The 21899-nt window shown below is 41.3% G+C and overlaps 1 protein-coding gene across 1 annotated transcript in view; it reads right to left on the reverse strand.

The window, feature by feature from the left end:
* pcloa (piccolo presynaptic cytomatrix protein a) overlaps nucleotides 1–8746 on the reverse strand; it is a gene marked incomplete at both ends in the record, with an annotated part of 65147 nt that extends 56401 nt beyond the window's left edge. Inside the window, 4 exons of the mRNA XM_079263522.1 lie at nucleotides 3199–3328; nucleotides 3509–4368; nucleotides 5599–6646; nucleotides 8541–8746. Of these exons, the coding sequence (XP_079119648.1) occupies nucleotides 3199–3328; nucleotides 3509–4368; nucleotides 5599–6646; nucleotides 8541–8746 (2244 nt within the window). The remainder of the gene's footprint in view (nucleotides 1–3198; nucleotides 3329–3508; nucleotides 4369–5598; nucleotides 6647–8540) is intronic.
* Between the last annotated feature and the right edge of the window lie 13153 nt (nucleotides 8747–21899).

Below are 21899 nucleotides of genomic sequence, written 5' to 3' on the forward strand. Positions count from 1 at the left end.
ATCAACTTTAAACTGATAAAAAATGACCACCTAATTCCTAATGCAAATTTCTATTCATTATCAAACTTAATTCCGATGTAAGTGTCTGGTTTATTCGTATTTTAATTCCGAACTACTTAATTCCACTGTCATTAAAACCTGAATTCCACTCCAAGTTAATTCTGGTACTTCAAAATTATAATTAAAATAGCAGCAAAACTGGTATTTATTATGTATTTTTTACAAGTTACGACTGAGACGCAGGGAGCCAACTTTATTTATTTCCGGTATACGTCACACGTCACGTGCACCCTCTGTCCAATCAGAACCCTTCCCAACCCGCCGCTCTAAAGAGGAATTAAGTGAGGACGTGTTTCATGTTAACCTCCATTCAAAATTATTAGTTTCATGTAAACTCGTAGGAGAATATGTGATATTTAATCCACATCATTAATTCCAAATAAAAAAAACATCATGTAACTGTACCTAGTGAGAACAACAAATGGATGCAGACTCCTGAATAAAAACAACATGGTACAAACTGGACAGCTGAGTGGTATAAATTTCCAACAGGCAGCCACAACCATGTCCAGAGATTTTCTCTATATGTGAACTTTCTGCAGAAGAAAATTTAGTCATGCTTTACCGATGTGGCAGCATATTTAGCAAAGGAATGATGACTGCTACATCTCTTTATTTCCAACTTCAAAAACATGGAATACCTGAGGCACGAGGATGTGCTTATTCACCTTAAAGATCATTCATTGTAAATAAAAAATATTCCAGAGGAATACAGACAAAAGGTTTTCGATTTCAAAAGGATAAACTGTTGCACTCAGACAGGCAAAAAGCTGTAGTTTCAAAGCTTTTCTCCTGTTCAGCACTACAAACCAGCTGGACTGTCTGAGACAGCCTTCAGCACTGTTAAAAAGGGGAAAAAAAAGAGAAAGTGACAGGCTTTTAGAAAAATCACACCTGACTTCTCATCCCTGCAAAGATATCTACTATGTCATTTTCTGAAAGTAACGGATGTGCCTTTTTGTTCTCAATAAAGTTTTGTCAATTATTCTTTCAGTGCGGGCACTAATGCATACAAGCATGGGCCCACGCAGTGTTCATTCTGCACTTGGGGGCGTTTTCTAACATTGTAAACATCAGAATTTCAGCAGAGCTGATGTGAAATGGTGGGCGGTGTTTTCTCAGGCCACAGGAGCTGACCAATGAGCAGAGCAGGAACTTGAGGAGGAGAATGGCCTTAGCTTCTGGTTTTATAAGGAGTCCTGATCTGTGGAAGCAAATAGCATCATGCTAGTTGTAACATCAGCACTTCAGACATCATAGTTTAGAAATATCTGTCAGCTATTATATGTAATATTCATCTTCTTAATTTACAATGATGGCATTTATACATTTATACATATATATATATATATATATATATATATATATATATATATATATATATATATATATATATATATATCCTTTCGGTGTTACGGTGCATTGGAAATATCTTGTATTTGTTTCTCCAGCCATAAAAAAACCATCATCTTTGTTTTTTTCCAGACAGATATAGGACTTTCATGTCACTTGTTGATATTTATCTCCTCCTGACTCAACATTAGTCTAAAGCTACTTGAAAGTTTGAGAGAAAGCAGCTTCCTCATAATTTTCAGATCAAAACAGAAGCCTCTTAGCAACATAGGAGTGATAACAGACTTATTTATCACCACCAGTGTGATAAATACTAATGCTTTAATGCATGAGTCAGTGTGGATATACAACATAGAGCCTGCTGGATTGTAAACCTCCTGGAAGGGGTATAAATGCCTGGAAAACTACTGTAGATCACCTAAATGGTGAGCAATTCACCTCACAGAATTCCACACTGCCCTTACTGAGAAATTGCGATTAATTAAGCAACATCACCCTGGGACACCGGTGATTTGCCGAGTTTTAAGAGGTAAAAGTTCACAGATTAACTGAAAGTGAAGTACATCTTTTTTAGGACGCACATCAGTGGGTTTTTTTTCTAGGAAAACTTGGCACCTTCTTCCAGCTAGACGGAGGAGTTCAGCGTTTCTTCACCAGCTTAACCCCACTCGCTGTTACAGATGGCTCCTCAGATAGCCAGGAATACTCAACAGATTAAAGACACAAATAAACCGAAAGCTAACAAAGCAGCTAAGATGGGAAGCCAGTTGACAAACAAACACGTGATTGGTCCTTGAATCCCCATGATCATGTCAAGAGGATACACCAAACATCCCCAGTGACCGATGACTTAAGTTGGTTTTACTGATAATAGGCTTATCATTTTCAATGAGTCATACGGTGCACTTTGCATGGAATAGTGGAAGGGTGTAGCATCAGAGAATATGTTTAGCCTGCATGCTGAGAATCCGCTCAACCAGAAGCCCTTTCTGGACTCTATTCCCACAATATACTGATCTCACACCATACAGTACCATCTGCTCCGTGGTACTCAACACAGCCTTGCGTCGGTGCTTCCACATGAGACGACACGCTGTGGAAATACCAGCAAACCAGTCCCACACTGCAGGGGATAAGCAGGCCAGAAGTGTTTTTGGTTTCTATAACATAGGGACTCTTGTAAGCACCAATGTAGAACACATTGTGTTTACATATTCTTATTCATCTAATGTTACAAAAAAATGATGAAACATATAAATAAATGCTTGCATTAGGGAGAATATTGTGGGTTCAACAGACATATTTATATCGATTTAAACTTTGCAAACACACAACTGGTCATACTCACAGATGATCTGCACACAGTATTCAGTTTCAGAGTCAAGTATCAGATGTTTGTAAGCACTTTTTGATCATGTGACCTCCATTCATAGTAAGCCATTTATCTCCACTTTTCTTGCGTTCTTATCTTCGAAAGAAGTTTGATCACAACATTAACGGATTTAATACGCAGCCCAGCTGACCAGATCCATTAAGCCGGTGGTCAAATGGGAAGATTTTGTTAGAACAGTTAGTTGAATGAATAAAACTAAAGTGCTTTGCAAGGTGCTATTTGGATAGAGGAGGTAATGCAGCTGAAAATTTGATTGCATCTCTACAGTGACCTATTTTAAACGTCAAGAGGATGCTCTATTTATATGCAACTGAATGCATAAATTACTGGTACATAGAGTGTGTAGGGAGCAGTGAGGGGTTTTTGAAAACTGCAATGATAACATTTCTTACCTCTCCTAAGTGAGGAGTAGGGTTGAATCCACAAAGATTGCACACTTCTTTCTTGCACTCGGTGCACAGGGTGTAGTTTGGTGGGTCTGCTGATCCAACGCTGAGCTCAACATTGCAGAGAGGGCAGTTTCTGTTTGGTGCTAGAGCTGGAGCTGGAGCGGGAGCTGGACCCGGAGCGGGAGCCGGAGCCGGAGCCGGAGCTGGAGCTAGAGCTGGAGCCGGAGCTGGAGTCGGAGCTGGAGCCGGAGCCGGAGCCGGAGCTGGAGCTAGAGCCGGAGCCGGAGCCGGAGCCGGAGCTGGAGTCGGAGCCGGAGCCGGAGCCGGAGCCAGTTCAGCTGCTGGAGCCTTCTCTTCCCGCTCCACAGAAACTGTTCTTGGTGGTTTTTTGGATTTAGCAGGTGGAGTCTCAGGAGCAGAGTCTGAATCTGGGGGGGACCCAGGAGCAGAGAAAGGTGAATCAGGTGGTGAGCCCGGTCCAGAGTCTGGTGGAGACCCAGGTGGAGACTCTGGCTCTTTTTCCTCCTCTCCAGAGACAAGGTTGGTGGCTGAGCTCAAGAGTGACGATCCGAAGCTGAACATTTGCGATGCAGCAGCGGGAGGTTTAGCCGACTCCGTCAAACCTCCAAAACCTCCAAACAGCTTCCCGGCCACCGACTCCTCCTGTTTTTGTGCAGCCTGAACTTGAGGCTTCGATGACTCCATCAAGCCACCAAACCCTCCAAACAGTTTGCCCGTTACAGACTCAGCCGCTTGGGAAGCAGCTGCGGGAGGCTTTGCTGCATCAGTGAGGCCTCCTAAGCTGATTCCTCCTAACCCCCCAAAGAAGCTGGACTCCTGCTTCGCTTTAGCCGGAGACTGCTGGGGACTGGACTTAGGCTGAATGGGCCGACCTGTCTTGGGGTCAATTTTGGGGGATCCTCCCAGTGACGAGCCCGGGGAAGGGGGTCCTGGAGAGACAGGACCTGGAGACTTCTGCCTTGGTGTGGTTGGTGGTGTTAATCCTTGGTCAGTGGTGCTCTGCTGCTTTATAAGCAGCTTGCCAGGCTTGCCAGGTGCCTGTCTCTGGGGCGACGGCGGGGCTGAGCCTTGCTTGGGTTTGGTCATGCCGGGGGGATCCATTCCTCCCATCGCTCGCTGCATCTGACAGTTCAGACATAACCACTCCTTACCCTGTGCATGAAACGAAATACATGTTAGAGTGGATGTGGATACATACAAATAAGCAGATCAAACCCATAAAAGATGTATGTGTGTGTGTGTTAAAATAAACACAAACTCAACAAATTTCCATTAATTAGATTTGAAAAAAAGAAAGATTTTAAATGATTTTAAAAGTAATCAAACAATCATAAATCAATACAAGTTTATCTTCCATTAACTACAGTATAGGTGCTTGAAATGCTGAGGGTGATCGTTGCCTTTCATTGTGTTTGCTTGACCACACCACATCTGTTAGCAAAAACAGTCTGGCTGCACTACAGAGCTCTTTGCTTAGTGTTTGGCCATCTCCTTGGTTTCCACCGTGTTCAAGGCACAGTGCTGACAGAGGCTAATGTTGACAGTTTGATCAGTATCTGGAGCAGAGCAGCTCACGCGTGTGGTGTGTAGTGCTACTTAATGTTAGCATGTATTTATGTATGAAAACAGGACCGTTTTGGAGCCAATTAAAGTCTACAATTTTCGATTGTTATAAACTAAGCGTCCCCAGGCAGGATCTGCAGAGCGGCACACCTGAAGAAAAAGTTGAAGCAGATGGAATCAGTCATTCTGCGGTGTTATAATCATGGCCCACCAGCGTTCATAGCTCATGTGTGACGGAGTGCACTCACTGGCTGGCACAGCATCTTCCTGTGGCCATGATATGAGTCACCTTGATCAACATTCCCTGGGTCCATATGGTCCCTCTGTTCTTCAAACTGTGTGTGCCACTCCTTCCCAGCTCAGGAAATAACCATATGCTGTCACCAGACTTCAGTCGTAATGTTTGGTCTAATATTTCTACTGAAATAAATTTGAAATGATTTTTTTTCCAAGCCTTTTAGTGAACCAGAGAAGTCTTGAGTCAGCAGGCTACATTTTAAGGATTATGTTTTTAAAATGTAATGTGGGGCAAAATATCCAGGACGATACGTTTATTGTTTCACATCCAGAAAATGTAAGAACGTGTGACCTTTCTTGCTGCCTGTAATCAATAATGTGAGCTCTCTCCTGTATTAGGTAAAGGCCAGTGCACTGGCAGCAGACTGGCATTTGGTTTAACTACTAGATGTCTGGAAAGCAAACTATTTTTCTAAAAGGTTGTTGGGAGAAAAAAAAAAAGCGGGATCTTATTGAAGTCACAATTAATCATTTACAAATATTAGAGCAGAAAAAGTGAAACAAACAGTCCAGTTGTCTTACCGCTGAGTCTGGGGGGCTGAAGCCACAGAGGCTGCAGACTTGGCTCTTACACTCTGTACAGTTACTGTAGTTAGGTGGGTCCTGAGATCCAGTGTTCAGCTGGGTGGTCTTACACAATGGACAGAGTCCACCTGCAGGTTTTTTATCACCCTGCTGACCTGGAGGTCCTGTAGTTTTTGCTGGAGCTCCAGGACCTGGTGGCCCTTGCTGTTTGGGTCCAGGTTTTCCAGGTCCTTGCTGTGGAGGTCCACCCTGATCTGGTCTGGGTGCCTGTTGCCCTGGGGGGCCTTGGCCTGGTGGTCCCTGACCTTGCCTGGGTGCCTGCCCAGGAGGTCCTTGACCTGATTTTGGCCCTTGGCCTGGTGCCCCCTGACCTTGCCTTGGCCCTTGACCTGGTGGTCCTTGTCCAGGAGGACCTTGACCTGGTTTTGGCCCCTGACCTGGTGGTCCTTGACCTTGCCTGGGTCCCTGACCAGGGGGTCCTTGGCCAGGAGGACCTTGACCTGATTTGGGTCCCTGACCAGGTGGCCCCTGACCTTGTCTTGGTCCCTGACCAGGGGGTCCTTGCCCTGGCTTTGGCCCCTGTCCAGGAGGACCCCCACCCTGTTTCTGGGGTCCCCCCTGCTGTGGGCCTTTCGGACCTGGTCCTTGCTGAGGGCCCTTCCCTGGTGGCTTCCCTCCCTGCTTGGATTGTGGTGCTGCTGACGCATCTTCCTCCTCCTCATCCCCAAATAGTCCAAACTTGGGGATGTTGACTGAGTCCCCCATGGAAGTTATGGAGGAGGAGACAGAGGAGGTCATAGACGATACGGCATTAAGGGGGTTGGCCCCACTGAGGAAACTGGAGCCAAACATGCCGGATGACTTGCTCTCTGAGGCTTTTGGCTCCTGCCGGAATCTGGATTCAAAGAGGCTCAGCGATGAAGGACTGCGGCCTGGTGCGGGCTTGCCAGGTGGACCCTGATTGAAGGCGTCAACAGTTCGGCTTTTACTGAGACCAGCTGGGCCCCTGGAGGCCCCTACCTGTTGGGCATCAGATTCTGAAGGCCTGAAATGGAAAATGGAAAAACAAAAACAATGTTTGTTATTTTGTCTTCACCAAACTAACACCACCTCCAAGCTGCACTTAAAGAAAACCCACACCAGTTCTGCTTTCTGAACATTTCTGAACTTTAGAGACATGATGCTCAAATTCTCAAATGAAACACTTAACATCTGGTAACAGCTGGAAAAAAAAAACATCTTTTTTTTTTTTTTTTTTACATTTTAGTGTGCCTGAGAAGAAATATTATTATTTTTTTATCACAACTTCTTTTAAAGCAACATCAAAATTATAACAAATATGTACAAGTACTTCCATCAAAGTAGATTTTTTTTTATTTACTATTTTCTTAGAATATGTACTACTGCTTCAACTCCTCTGCTGATGATACCAGGCGAAGGCCATATACTCAGCCTGCTCAACACATCAGTGAATACAGAATGTGTATAGCTAAAGTAGCCTAGGGGGTAATGCTAACACAAACATGAATACAAATAAATGGCATGAAATGTTGATGGTCGAGATGGTGTGTGAAATGCACAGCTACCTGGTTCGGTCGGAGCGAGAGGCAACACAAAGTGCAAAGAGCAAACCAGTGAGATGGTTTTAGAAATACATCGGTGTGATCATAATGGACTGATGGATGTTGCATTAGGACTGTATGATGATGCACACATGCAACACTGGAACAGCTGCTTTCAAGTCGCTGATCAGCGCATTGCATTCACGGGCAATAAAAGTTTATTTACCAATAATTAATACAACATCTGATTATTCGCACAGAGGGAGGGAGGGAGGGGGGGGGGGGGGGGGGGGGGGGGGGGGGGGGGGGGATGAGTAATGCACGTCCGTGCGGGGTAGCAGTGAGTGGTGGTGGTGTTCTGCCTTTCTGGAAGCCAGCTACGCTGCAGAGTCTTCCAGCACCACGGAGCGTTTCAGCACCACGGACAGCGCCGAGCAGCAAAGCACGGAGTTGGATCTTTTCATGAAAACGCTCTGAATACAGCAGGAGGGAGGACTATGAGAGATGACATTAACGCCTCTGTTCTATTTATAGTCATATTAATATTGAAGCACCCCTCCCCCCCATCTCCTGCTCGGATATAAATAACAATTCTTCCCCAGTTGGAGCCAATTAGCGGGAACGCGCATTAGTTTATCTGATGCCTACGGAGAAATCCTTTCTCTTTTCCATCCCTTTAATGCTTAATGGCAGCATTTTACATCTCCTTCAACAACACAGCACGCAACCGATTAAATTTTAGCCAAATTTAGTGCGCAGTTTATTAAAGGCGGATGTAAAGATAATAAATGGGGATTATTTGTTTAGTAGTGGTATTTGCTGGGTGCTTAGGCGTCCTTACAGTGGATAAATTAAAAAAAAAAAAAAAAAGAGTACTGGGCACGACAGATTTTTCTTACCCAGCAGGCATTTCGACAATTTCTTACAAATAAGCTGCTGGAGGTGTGTCTCCTCGCAAGGCTTCTCTGTGATCTCGCACACAAAACATCTGATCACGTCAGACTATTTCCTCCCCACGTTTAAAATATATAAAATATATCATCTATGCATCCGAGTACAGTAGGAATAACAGATGTTCACAGATGCAGCTGCACATCAGAGCTGCTGTGTGTGTTCGGTGAGAAGGCTCTGTCCTCGTCCATGCACATCATCAGATGTTGCTGATTATCTATCAGTCGACTCTTGGTGCTGTTTGTAAGGACTGAGAAATGGGCGTGAACAAGCATTTACTGCATCTTTCATAGCCTTCGCCGCTCAGATCAACAACACATCCACATCTCGCCCATACAAGCGCGTGGGTTATTTATAAATGTGTGTATGTACATTTTTTTTTTTTTGCTTTCAGATGAGTAAAAAATGCTGTATGAAATTCCCTGCCTTCGCGCTGCGCCTCCAGGCTGCCTGCCTTGCGCCCTTGACATCCCCGCGGCGAGCTGCCTCCTCTGCTCCTCGCTGAGTTCATGCAGGTTGACCGGAGTCCCGTCGGAGACCCGGACGAAGCCGCCTTTCCCGTCAGGTGCCAGCCCCTCCGGTAGCCCAGACGGCGGCCCTTCGCCTCCTTCCAGGCTCGCTTCGTTCCCCATGACAAACCCCTCCCGTCCCCAGTATTCGGATCAATGCAAGATCCGAGATGTCTTCGCTGTTTTTTTTTTTTTTTGTTTTTTTTTTATCTCCAAAAAGCGCCGCGAAGACGGTGCAGCTCCGCGGCTCGGAGCATGTCAGACGGTGGTCTTGCTGTGGTTACTTTCCCGTCCTGACCCGCTCCTCAATTTCTCTCCTTTCTCGTTGTTTTTCTGTGCTTCGCATTTCTGCAGCTGTACACCACAGTTACCACAGTTTTCCGCGAGAGGGGTCTCTGTTTAGTAAAGTGACGGATTCTGAAGATGATTTCCGGTCAATTTCTACAAAATAAACTCGAGTTTCTTAAGTTAGTCAAATGTTATTTATTTATTTAATCTTAATATAGGACTATAATGCAGATACGCTTACAAACTTTGAAATCTTAAATGAATAACTGGAATATCCCGCTGAGGATGTCACACAAATGCATCATTATCCCGCTTTCAGAAATTTTACATTGAAGAGAAAGTAACAACTTCCGCCATCTTCTTTATATTTTTGGTCGCTTTGACGACAGTTGTCCAGCAGCCTCCTGCTCACTGCGCATGTTCCGCCTCTGACAGGTGATCCGAAGACATCAGCGATGGAAAATATGTATTTAAAGGAGACCGATACAATTATACGTCTCTGGTTTGATGGTGTTGGGAGTCCAGAAGGAGCAGAATTAGCCGGAAATGGGAGGTTGTCTAAGCTTTATGAGGAGCATTTTTAGTTTGTGGTTTTGCAATGGGTTAAAACAAAAGAAGAAAGATGTGAACAATACTTATGGGTCAAGTATACAAGGCTTCAGTGGAGGGCTTGGGGATGTCTGTGACCTACATACGGCACGACGTCTTGACATACTGTTGACATACAGTTTCAAGATCAGAAAAACGAAAAGTTTTCTGATGCACATAACAGTAAGTCCCATCAAACATCCAATTTTTGAGGAAATTTCCATCATGAAATATGAAAAAAACAAACCAAAAAAAAAAAAAAAACAATCCCATCTCATATAAAGTTGGGTGTAAAACGTAAATAAAACTGAATTTAATTACTTCAAAAATTCGGAAACCCTTATTTTACTCCCAGCAAAACAGACAAGGTAAATGTTGAAACAAAGAAATTTCACCATTTTGTGGAAGAAATTATGCATTTGATTTTAAATTTTCATTTTAATTGTCAGAATATGACACCAGCATATATTTACCATTGCGTATCATCCCATGTTCTTTTAACCCATTGTAAGGCAAGTGACTATTTTTGATTGCTTAGTTTTCTTTCATTTCAGCATAACACTTATAAAAAAAAAAAAAAAAAAAAAAAAGAAGTAACAACAGAATGGAGGTCTTGGTACATACCAGAAGGACAATTTCGTTAAAAATGTCTAAATTTAAGGTATTTCATTAACTGCCTTATAAAGGGTTAACAACTGGGAAGTAACTGGGAAGTGAAGAAACCACTTGTGGGGTTTTTTTTTTCCTGTTTTTCCTGTTTTTTTTTTGTTTGTTTTTTTAAGAACATTATAGCCAGATGCAGGATTCTACCTGTTTAAAAGTCCTGTGTCTTTGTTACCAGGGTTGTGGTTTCATGATGCTCCTAATGTTTTCTGTTGGTGAAAGGTCTGGACTTCAGACAGATCAGTTCAGCACCTGAATCCAGTACGTGGTTCAGCATTGTTTCACTGAAATCTGCAAGGCCTTCCCTGAAATACCCAGATTAACTCTGTTGTCAGAACAAAGATAAAACCTTTTTTTTTTTTTTTATCTTTGACAACTCTGAAAAAGTCATTCATACTATCATTTTTCAAATATTGTTGCTCTGTATTCACAGGTATAGAAGAAAAAAGTCCAGGATCAGCTTCAGATAGTCCAGAACAACAACTTTGACCACATTACTCAAGTCCTCATCTCCCTGCATCACCTTCCTCTGACGCTGAGGGTTGATTTAGAAGATTTTAGTATTAGTTTTAAATGGAATGACTCCTTTTTATTTGACTAGTCTTTTGCCTCCTCATGTGCCACGATGAACAGGGTTTTTTGACCAGGGGCTCTATTGGGATTCTGGTTAAACCTTTGTGGAGGTCATTCCTTTGATGTCTTAGCTCCAAAACTATGAAACAGCCTCCCTACACCAACACCACTGACACTAATGCACTACCAAAGCATTGGAGATGCAGCTTATTGAGGCACCTGCTGATGACAAGCTGGATGTTCCCTCTCCTCTATACTCTACAGGACACAGATTCCATGGTCTCCAAAAAGTTACATTTTTTTCCCACTTTACTTCACTTAAGTTTAAATGAGCTTTTGTCTTAAATGCAGCACTGCCCAATGACCTCAAGATTACCATCATCCAGCCTCTTCCCGACACACAGAGACTCCTTCTTATTTTCTAAATCATGTCATATTTCACACCATGGATAGTGGAATTTTATGTTGAGGAACATTTTTTTTTTCATATTCTTCCATAATTTTCAGATGTAGTTCATTGTAAATGGGTGGACCTTTGCACATCTTTACATGTGAGAGGCTCTGTGTTTCTGAAATGTTCTCCTACGCAGTCATGTTACTGACCCATTGCCAGTCAACCTAATGAGTTGTTCCACTTGTTGTTTTTAATGGATACCAATTACCTTTCCAGGCTTTTGTTGCCCCTGTTCCAGCTTTCTACAGATGTGTTGCTGCCATCAGATTCAAAATGAACTAATAATAAATGGGAAAATATCCCAGTTTCATCATCTGATATGATGTTTATGTTCTATTTGGAATAAATTGCCTGGAGATTTGGAAGGAATCACAATATGAATTTATTTACATTTTCTTCAGCATGCTAACACTTCATTAATCTGGGTTGTAGAAAACGCATCTCCCAGATAGTAGACCCATTTGGACCTTATCTTAGACTCTCATAGCCTAAACATATGGGGTACAGTAAAATCCTTTTGGGCCACATGTGGTGCTCATGTGGCTGACTTTTTCACAGCCACACTCAAAGTCAAAATAATAAGTTAAGGTCAAATATGGGCCAAACAAAACAGCAGATGTGGGCCATATTTAGGTCAAATATTTTTTTAGCTATCTGAGCTGCAAAGGTCTACAGATGACTCATACCATGAGTAATACTGGCTGGACTTTTTCCTTTTCTGGTGGAAGATGTGATGTGTGATGCCTTATTTTATATTTTAAACATACTCTCAGATATGGTAATGTGCATCTGATATTGGCTGCATGAGTCATGTTGGAAAATCATTTTTTATTGGCTGAATCCCAATAAGGCCAAATGAATTCTTTTATCTAATCTCCTGTTGTGAAGATATGATCGCTTTTGTTATCATGAAGAGTTCAGCAAGCGATTGCATGACTGTAATATAAAGTGAACACAGAAGCTGCAGAGCCCTGCATTCTTAAAATGATAACACAACATACACACAAATGGGAACCTTGCACTGCAAGCTGCACATCAAGTATTGAGGATGTTCAGCTCCACTGTTGTGAGAATATGCACAACCAGCCACCAGATCCACCAAGAAGGATATTAAAACGCATCGGCTCTGCTTTACATCAAGATGATGCGTTGTGATATGACAGCAAGTGCTCATTTGCTGTGGTGTCTGAGGAGCTCTTGGGCAGATGTGTCCTCAATGGACCACATTCAGAGCCCTAAGCACCTGGAAAGGAAGCTTCTGAATATGAACATGTAGCACTTAAGATCATCACTTAAATCAAATTTTTGATGCGATGACAGCTGCTGTAAGTGGGATGCTAGATATATCCCTGCATTCTCTACCCAACTTTGTTTGCAGTTGTTGTAAGCTGCAAACTATCCAAAAACAGTCTTTTGTTGTTTGTTATCATTTATTTGGGCTTCTCCATCAAAGTGTTGTATTAAAGTAAAAGTTCTTTGATTACTGTTAAATATATCTATATATAAGATAGTTGGTGCCCGTATTTTATTTATATTTTTCATTGTTTAAACTCCATTTCTTTGCATGGTTTCATTCTGTTCACAGATGCGAGTTAGCATCTTTAGCTTCAGTCAAAACAGTGATGTAACATGCATGAGACAGAGTGTGACTGACCTGCATCATACTACCAGATGAGGGATGGGAATCTAGTGTATTTGCCAACAAGCAGTGGAAAACAGTTTATGAAATCTCAGAAATGTTAACATTAGGCATTGGGCACTTTAGTTTTCATGAAAAGCTTTATAACAGGGACTGCCAACTCCAGACCGCTTGGTACAAACCTGCAGGTTGTAGATGATTCCCTGCTGCAATACACTGGATTCAAATGAAATAATTCTCTAAAAACCTTGTTATTAAGTTCTGCATAAGCCTCTGAATGAGCTGTCAGGTGTGTAGCAGCAGGGAACCATCTAAACATTTTTGTGTTTTTTTCTGAGAGGCCAATCCTTTCATTTAAATCTCAGAAAAAACATTTTCAACTGATAAATCAATTATTTTACTGTGGAAAAACTAAATTAACATTTCACATGGCTACTTATGGCTGGCTTCAACAAGCTCCCATTGACTAAGCACCAACTTTTCACATAAAATACTAAATATTTACATTTTTTTATTCATCATGACTGGATTGTTCTGCTGGGATTTTCTGAAAATGATCTAATAAACAGATAAATGTTTGAAATGATAATCCCTAAACGTGCTCCTTTGCTCATACACAAGATATATTCACCTCTGAATATAGAAGCAAACGAAAAACCTGAAAATATATCAAATTTCCATCCCTTAACTGTTTGTTGGGTTTAAAAGGGAAACTAGAAAATTTTGTATCTGTATGCAAAAGGTGGGCTGATTACGTGAGTGACTGCAGGCAAATGATGAATAACAAGAAACAGGTGAAAACATGGTGATCAAGAGGTAAAACAGAGGTTACTGAAAGCTTTGGTGATTATGGCCAGCAGATAAAACCAAACTCCGAAACCACACAACTACAACTAGAAGCTAAACACACATGCACACACACACAAGAAGTAAAACAGTTGTGAACCAAGACAAGGAATCCAGCTGTTACTAAAACAGAGCACAAAAATAAAATGCACAAACATAATAGTTCTGAAAAAGCTATCGAAGAAGGTAATGTGGAATTTTCAAAATAAAAGACATAACGATACATTTTTTTTTATTCTGACTTGATTTGTTTATTTGTTTTGCTTAATATTTACTCCTACATGATGATTTTACTAACTGTTTATGTTCAGAGAATCAAATCTTCTCAGTTAAGTTCAGGCCCTTCTGCATAACTTCATTAAACTACAACTTTTGTTGCCTTTGTTGCCACGGTAACGACATAACGAGGCACGGCGAAAACTCAGAACCATTTGCTGAAATCACCACTTTGAAACTTTCGCTTGATGCCACTAAATGAAAACGTCTTGATTGATCAACAACTGATTATTAATTCCCTGTTGTAAATGGTGCGTCGCCATGACAACATGCAGATGTTGGGTATCCGCTAAACTCTCTGTCACCTTTGCTTTATTTCCTGTATTTTGCTCACCCTTCAGTCACTGTTTTCTCTTTATTTTCTGCACATCTATTTTAACTTTTTCTTCTTAATAACCTTCTAATCCTTCACCTTACGATGCATGGATATACATATACATATTCCTAAACAGTTTTCTACCTCCTACCTCTTTTCTTTTTCATATTTACGTGTGTGTGTTTCCAAAGACAAATGATGGTATTGTAGCGATTGTTCTGTTCCTCCTCTTCTTCCTACCAGCCGCTGAAGCATGGTGTGATTGTTTCCATGCTGTGAGGTGGAAGGAGCCGATCCATGGATGCTCTGTATGTGTGTGGTGTGTGTGCTTGTGTATTTCACACACATATCCACATAAACACACAGATATAAAGTCATTCAAACTGCTCATTCACCCATGCAGGCAGACAGGTGCTAACTCAAATGAAGGTAGGTGTAAGGAAAAGAAGGGAACACACACACACCTGCAGTCTTTCTAGTACAGTGTCATCAGTTTTGATTAGGTTTTTCATTAGTTTTATTAAAGTTTTTCTCTAATCTTAGCCATATGAAAAAGACAAGCGGAATTATTGTGCTTCAGCGTTCAGTGTCTTTTGATCAGATCAAGGTCAGTTTAGTTTGGCATTACAGCAGTAAAGCTGTTGCTGAGTTTAAGCTGTAACTAAGGCTGTGACTTTGATCAAAATGTACAGTTTGTCCTTCTGGAGGTACAAAGTAGATGAAAATGAGGAACAAGCAACCTAAAACTAGAGTATATTCTACCACTTAATTTTACATCATGGTCATCTTCCCTCATGGATAGTGAGTGTGTGAGCGGTATGTGTGTTTGCACTGTGTGGCCACAATCATGTAACCCGAGTCCAGTAACCAGATAACACACACTGCACTGTGGTCATTAAATTTGAATACTCAGCTGGGATATGAAGCAGAGAAACTAACAAAGACATTTTCTCCCCTGCAGACAGATAAATACTTCACAATTCAAGTTTATATTACTAAACACAGCTTCAAAAACACACCAAAGACTCGACAGACCCTGCAGATGGATACCACAGAGAGTGTATGTGTACTACAAGTCATATTCCCTTTGTGAAATTGTTGTCTAAACAAACCACCAGAACCTTCCCTGGAGAGCGTTAACTCAAGAATCCCCTCCTCTTTCCTCAAAGAAGTACAAAGACCAAAGAATAGTTACATACCTGTGTTATTATGCAGCAGCGGGCAGCTGCTTCTATGCTCAGAGTGAGTGTATGATGATAAGGAGGAGCAGCTCCCAGGTGACGCCGTACCTGCGAGTGACGTTTAATTTCTGATATATTAGGGCTGAGCCTCTGTTATCCCTATTAGCATCCTGGCAAGCGTCTAATTCCACCCTCAGTGCCAGTTTCTTCTGGCTAGCGAGCCGCAAGGGGCTAAAAATGTTGTTAAAGTCACAGAGGCTCCCTTGCTTTCCTCACTCCACCTTACTATCCACATGCACGTAGCAGGCGTGCTTGTGTACACCTGCTGCCAGCACATAGACACTCACACAGATGGACAAAAGCACACTCACGCGCAGACTTAAGCAGCCTTCTAATCCTCTTTTGCTCTGAAAGATAGGCCAATCACACTTTGCTCTGGGCTGTAAGCTGTTTTCTTGTACCGACTGTGCAAGTGTGCACAACACCTCTGTAGCTCGCTGTCATGGTTGAGGGTCAAACTGTCAATCAAGTGGAAAAAGGGAGCAAAAGGCAAAAAAAGAGAGGCAAATTAAATTTCACACATTCTGCTTTTCCTTTCACCACGAATGCTTACAAGACTGAGAAGCCATGGCAACACCATCTGTTGATCCCAGCGAGCACAAACAACGAAGTGATGACATAACTACAGCTGTGCAAGAAACACAAACGCATATCAGTCTTAGAATAAAAGATTGAAATAGAATAAACTTCTGTTTCTGAGCATGTGGAGGCAGTTTTTCCTCCCAGCTTAATTCTGTCTGAATAATGTTTTTTCACTCCCTGAAGACACACAAAGAGGTCTGATTCAGACTCTCGAAACGGTGTCAAAGTTATATAAGCTCCTTTGTTTCAGACAAACTCACACTCGTGCAAACCAGAGAAGAGAAATGTGTGTTTGTTGAGCTGGTAAAAAGCTCAACTTGGTGTCTGTCTGAGATTTCTGTGGCATGAATATTATCACCACAAGAATCTCTGTGCTGTTAAATGTCCACACGTACTGAAAAACATAGCTGCACTTCAGCTGTTTTGAAGCTTAACAGCCTCTCTGTTGCGCGTCATGTGTATCTCCTCATCATGGCAGCAGGGAATTAAGAAACTGCAAGAAGTTACAGGGCTCACTTAATTTTTTTTTACCTGCAGTGAAGATTCATACCTTTGCTGCATATAAGAAACCTGAAATTAGCATCTAGGGTTTATTTCAAGGATGATGTCATAGTGCTCAAGTGAAGGACACAGGAAGGAGACATTAGGTTGTAACAAGACTCTTAATAGGATTTACTGGTTGTTGTCTGGAGGCCAATCTCCAAAGCCACAAGTCCAGTAACTGATTGATGTAACACCAGTGCAGCCTCCTTACTGAATATAATTGACGAGGTAACAGTGAGGTGGGAGTTTGGAGCCACAACAAATAGCTGCAATTTACAATTTCTGCTTACTTGGTGGTACAGAAAGCTCTCGTTCTCTCTGCTCCTCCCAGTGATCACTCAGTGTGACGGCGCTCTGATGCCTTTTTTTCTTGGAAGTCTGAATTCCAGTGAGTATGCCAGTCATTTCCAAGTCTGCTCTATGGAGGGGGCTGCTTGTGCTAATTAAAAAGGTTTACTGCAGGGTATGGCATACAAGTTGCAGCCAAAAGTTAAAAAAAAAAAACAGACTTTTCTTGGGGAAGGCAATATAAATAAATAAAAAGAAACTGCCCTATTTATGGGTTTAGATACTAGAAAATCACTAAAGACATACATCCGCTTCTATGTAAACACATAGATAAGGAGTGGTTTCGATAAACTCCTTCAAATGTATTTTTTTGAAGCATCCTGAGATAATCCACACTGTTTCCTAATGAGTACATACAGCCAGGTCCTGCACTGCTTATTGATAAACAGAATCTTATTGTAAATACTTTATTAATTGTGGAGGGCAAATCAATTGTTGCAAGATATAGTAGCTTGAATAACCTTCCAAAAACCCCTTAATGAGGCAGCACTGATCCATTTTGCAGACAAAGTGAAGGAGCCTCTGGCTGAAGATACACTGTTTATAATCTATAATCTGGTACATTAAAGGGTGCAGCACAAGCAGCTTGTGCTGTATATATTTAATTTTACCATCAGCTCCAGGTGTTGCAGCACTAACATGATGTCATGACATCATGAAATCCATCTTTCACAAAAATGGCTCATGAATTTCAAAGCTGCACGTTTCCACTGCTGTTACGACATGAAGGTGTTGACTCTCACAATGTACAGATGTCAACAGCTGCCACTTTTGTGCAGCTCTAGAGTGCAAACAGGAGGGTCAACGGGAGGGTTTTCCATATCTTTGTCTATTTTCTGTTTTACTTCCGCATTACCTGCCAATACTACTGGATGCGACATGGGTCTGCCCCCAATCCAGGTCTAACTTCATTAGGTGATCATCCATCCATCCATACATACATCCATACATCCAGCTTGAAGTCAGGCAGCTTGAACTGGTCACCAGTCCATTGCAGGATACAGTCACCACAACTACCTCAAAGAGAGCTAGTTAAGGTTTCTCTAACACATCTTACACTTCTCTCCTCATTTTAATCTGGGTGGTTTAGTTAAGCTAAAAATTCCCATCTCATTCCGAGTCTCATCCTTACCACTACAGGTGCCCTCACACATTAATTTTTTTCAACCCCTCAAACACATAAGCATTCACTTGAACCGCAGCTAAATTTAAAGGCACCACTCCTCTATTAAATGAAGTATTTATGCACATAGGGAGTGACGACATCAAAGTCAAGAAACCAGACTGTTGTAGGTTGCGTAGCCAGAGTGGCTATTAGATAACAGTAGACAGAAGTCCTCCAACAAGTTGAGAACTTATTGTGCAATGGTGCATGTTGCCATAAAATACAAAGAAAACCACAATGGAAAATTATTATCGATACACAAATAACATTCTACGCACTAAACATAACTGAAATCAAATAAACCTGAATTAATCTAACATGTACCCTGCTACAGTTGTGCTCATATGTATTCATCCCCTTTCATTAAAGAAAAGGCTGAATTTACAAGTCACTCAATAACTGGAGACTTAAAAAAGGAACAACAACTAAGAATTTTTTTTTTCATTTAATTGAGTTGAAGAAGGAAAAAAAAACAAACAAACAAATTGGTCCTGGACAAATTAGAGCACTTTTCTGTTGAACAGTGGGACAAAATACCTGTCAACAGGTGCAGAAGTCTGACTGAGAGGAACAGAAAACACCTGACTGGAGCGGAAACATGAAAGGATTGTTCAACTAAATATTAGTTTATGAGTGATTCAATATGTAATAAATTATCTTATTTGTTTGCTTTCTAATAAAAATATTTCTATTGAACCATAATTAGAAAACAATGTAATGATTTTCATAACATTTTTATTTATTATTACTTTAGTCAATTTCAGCTTATTTTACAGGCAGCTGTTTTTCCTTCTTTAATGAAAAGGTACTAAATAACGTCAGAGTCATTCTTTCCCCGTTACCTCAGATAACCCTCTAAACTGTTTCCCCATCCACAAACATCAGGCGCAATACATATCCTATAAAAGACAAACTAATTCTTGTGACAAAATACAACTCCCTCCCCCCCATACTTGGTACCATCCAGTGACATCACCAATTGGGTAAAACCCTCCAAATGCAGGACATGAGCAGCTCTTCTTCCCTTTGGTCCCAGTATGATGAGTAAGTCAATAATACTAAACATTTCATTAACAAAGCAAACAGAATATTAAACCAAATTATTTCTATTGGTCTGCTTCTTTATTTTAACAAGTGGTTGTATATTTTAACTTTACTCAAATACAAAATAAAACACAAACAAACCCAGGATAGTTGGTGTCTGCTGACCTCTGAGAGGATAAAGAAAAGTGTCGGTAACTCAAACACATCATGGTCAGCTGTTTTGTGTTGGGAAAAGTGGTGGCACCTTCCCCACACTCTCAAAAATAGAGGTACAAGATAGGGACATTTCTGTACCTATAGGTACATTTTAAAGAAATGTTCTCTCAAAAGTACAATACTGGTCTTTAAGAGACCAGAAGCACACCTTCAGAGTATGAAAAAGGGTTCAAAGTGACATAAAGTACAAATTTGTACCATTTTAACCATAAGGGTACCTGCAGCATTGAAAAAAGTTTGTCGTGACAAAAACTATTGTTAGCAGCAGTGCTTTAAGTGTGCCGGTACGCAGCGGTACGCAGTACCGGCACTTTTAAATTCTATCCTTTTGCGTACCGGGACTTTTTTTTACAGCGTATGGTGCATACTGGGACTTTTACCAGCTTTTCTTCAGCAACCAGTATACCGGCCTATGACTTCACCACATATTACAACTGATATTTGATGAGTTTATTTTAAAAAGATTTAAAAAGTCGCCTCAAAAGAAATGTATTGTTAAGACCGGTTTAGATGCACAACACTTGCTGTAGCCCACAATGTCAGGGTTTTGAGTTTTTGAAGATTATTTCTAGATTAAAGATAAGATAATATTGCAAAGTGGCATGGACCAGGCCTGATGCTGTGAAAAACATAAAAAAACGTAACTTGATAAGGTAAGGTTGAACTTGATAAGGTACAAAAATAGACCAAAACTGAAGGGTACAGAAATGTCAAAAAGAGTACACCCCCAGCGACAAGCATTTGTACCTTTTTAGGTACAAGCTGGTACCACTATTTTTGAGTGTGCACTTTGTCGCACAGACTTTTTCTAGTTTCTTTGATGAAGCTTTCTATACATTGACAAGCAGGTCAACTAACTAACTAACTAACTAACTAACTAACTAACTAACTAACTAACTAACTAACTAACAGCAGATGGAGTCTACCAGAAACTGGTAAAAGGTTTGCGTTCATTTTAAACCACTTTCCAGTTGAAACCGTGTCAAACTACCTCCCGCTGAATGAGATCAGCCGATGCGGCCCCTCTTTGCCGGAGCCTGACATTTTGTCCGTTAGCTTCTTGGCTCACAAACTGAAGCTCCATCTTGTGAATCTAAATCAGTGCTGGTTGTTTTACAAGCTTGTTAATCTTTGCCATGTTTCTGATCACTCACTGTATCTTCACACTGTCCAGCAGGTTGCGGCTCTTGGGTTGGTCACATAGCTACCCATAATAATGCATTGCTAGTTAATTTACACCTCTTTTATAATCTCATTCTCTAGGGGTTACATTTCAGCAAAAAAAGCTTTTAAATGTGCAATTGTCACAAGTTTAGCTGTCTGAAACATGCTGCTTTCTTCGAAATTGAACTTGTTTCACTGGATGACCAATTTATTTTGAAGGGTTATTCACAATACGACCGTGTCACAGTCACACATCGCCGAAAACCCATTAAATCCAATCAGCAGTCAAATTTATGTGGTTATGAGTCAGAAAACAATCACCCAGACTCTCAGCCAATCAGACAGCAGATATTGATCCTTCGTTTATCTAAGGAAATCAACAGAAGCTGATAGCTTAGCTGATGCTTCTCCAGGATCTGATGGGATCATTCAGAGTGGAAGGATGCTGTGGGGAACTTTTTTTTAATTCTAAATAAATGCTGTGAGGCAAACATAGAAGTAGTGTAGCTTTCAATGACAATTAAAGCCATTGCTCATCAATCTTTAACACACACCGGCTAAGTCAGTGCGTCACAGACTGTGGCGTCATCACCGTCCCTCGTGCTCAGCCAGACCAAACACAGATGGGTCCCAGTGACGTCAAATTCAGACCCGTATGAGCACAAAAATGCATCATCTTATGGATCTTACAGGAGGTTTATGTAAAACACTCCTAACCAGACTGTCTCTGGGGGGGGGGGCTTGGGTTAGCTGACCAACCCTGACACAGCTTTAATAAAATCTGAGATGACGTTTGAAGCAGGGAACACTGCCAGTCCTTGATGAGTTACCAAGTCCTTGAATGTAACCCTGCAGCTCAGTGAGGATCTGTATTCAAGAGAGAGAGAGCGAGAGACAAGCAAGATTAGGTCATTGATCACCCCATCAATCCCAAGCAATCAGTGAGTGGAGCATGTGTGAATGTGTGTGTGTGTGTGTGTGTGTGAGTCTCAACACATGTGGCTCTCTGTACAGCTGTGTGAATCGCCTCTGCTTTACAATGCTTACTGCTCAGTCGTGAAGAAGCAGATCAAAGCAGTGAAATCACAGCTTCCCCTCTCAGGAGGAACCATATATATTCTGAAACCCTGTTGGCCAGAAGAGAAAGTATTTAAAAATAATAGGAAACATGATTTAATAGGATTTTTTTCAGAGCATTTAAAAAAAAGAGCACAAACTCCAAGTTTGTATCTCATTTTAGATAAAATTGTTTTATATTCAGCAATCAACCAGATCTGATTAGTTTCACATTAAACATGTTAGAATTTTTTTCAGGAGGCAAAAAATATTT

The sequence above is a fragment of the Telmatherina bonti genome (genome assembly GCF_933228915.1).
Source record: "Telmatherina bonti genome assembly, chromosome: 23".
Taxonomy (NCBI): domain Eukaryota; kingdom Metazoa; phylum Chordata; class Actinopteri; order Atheriniformes; family Telmatherinidae; genus Telmatherina; species Telmatherina bonti.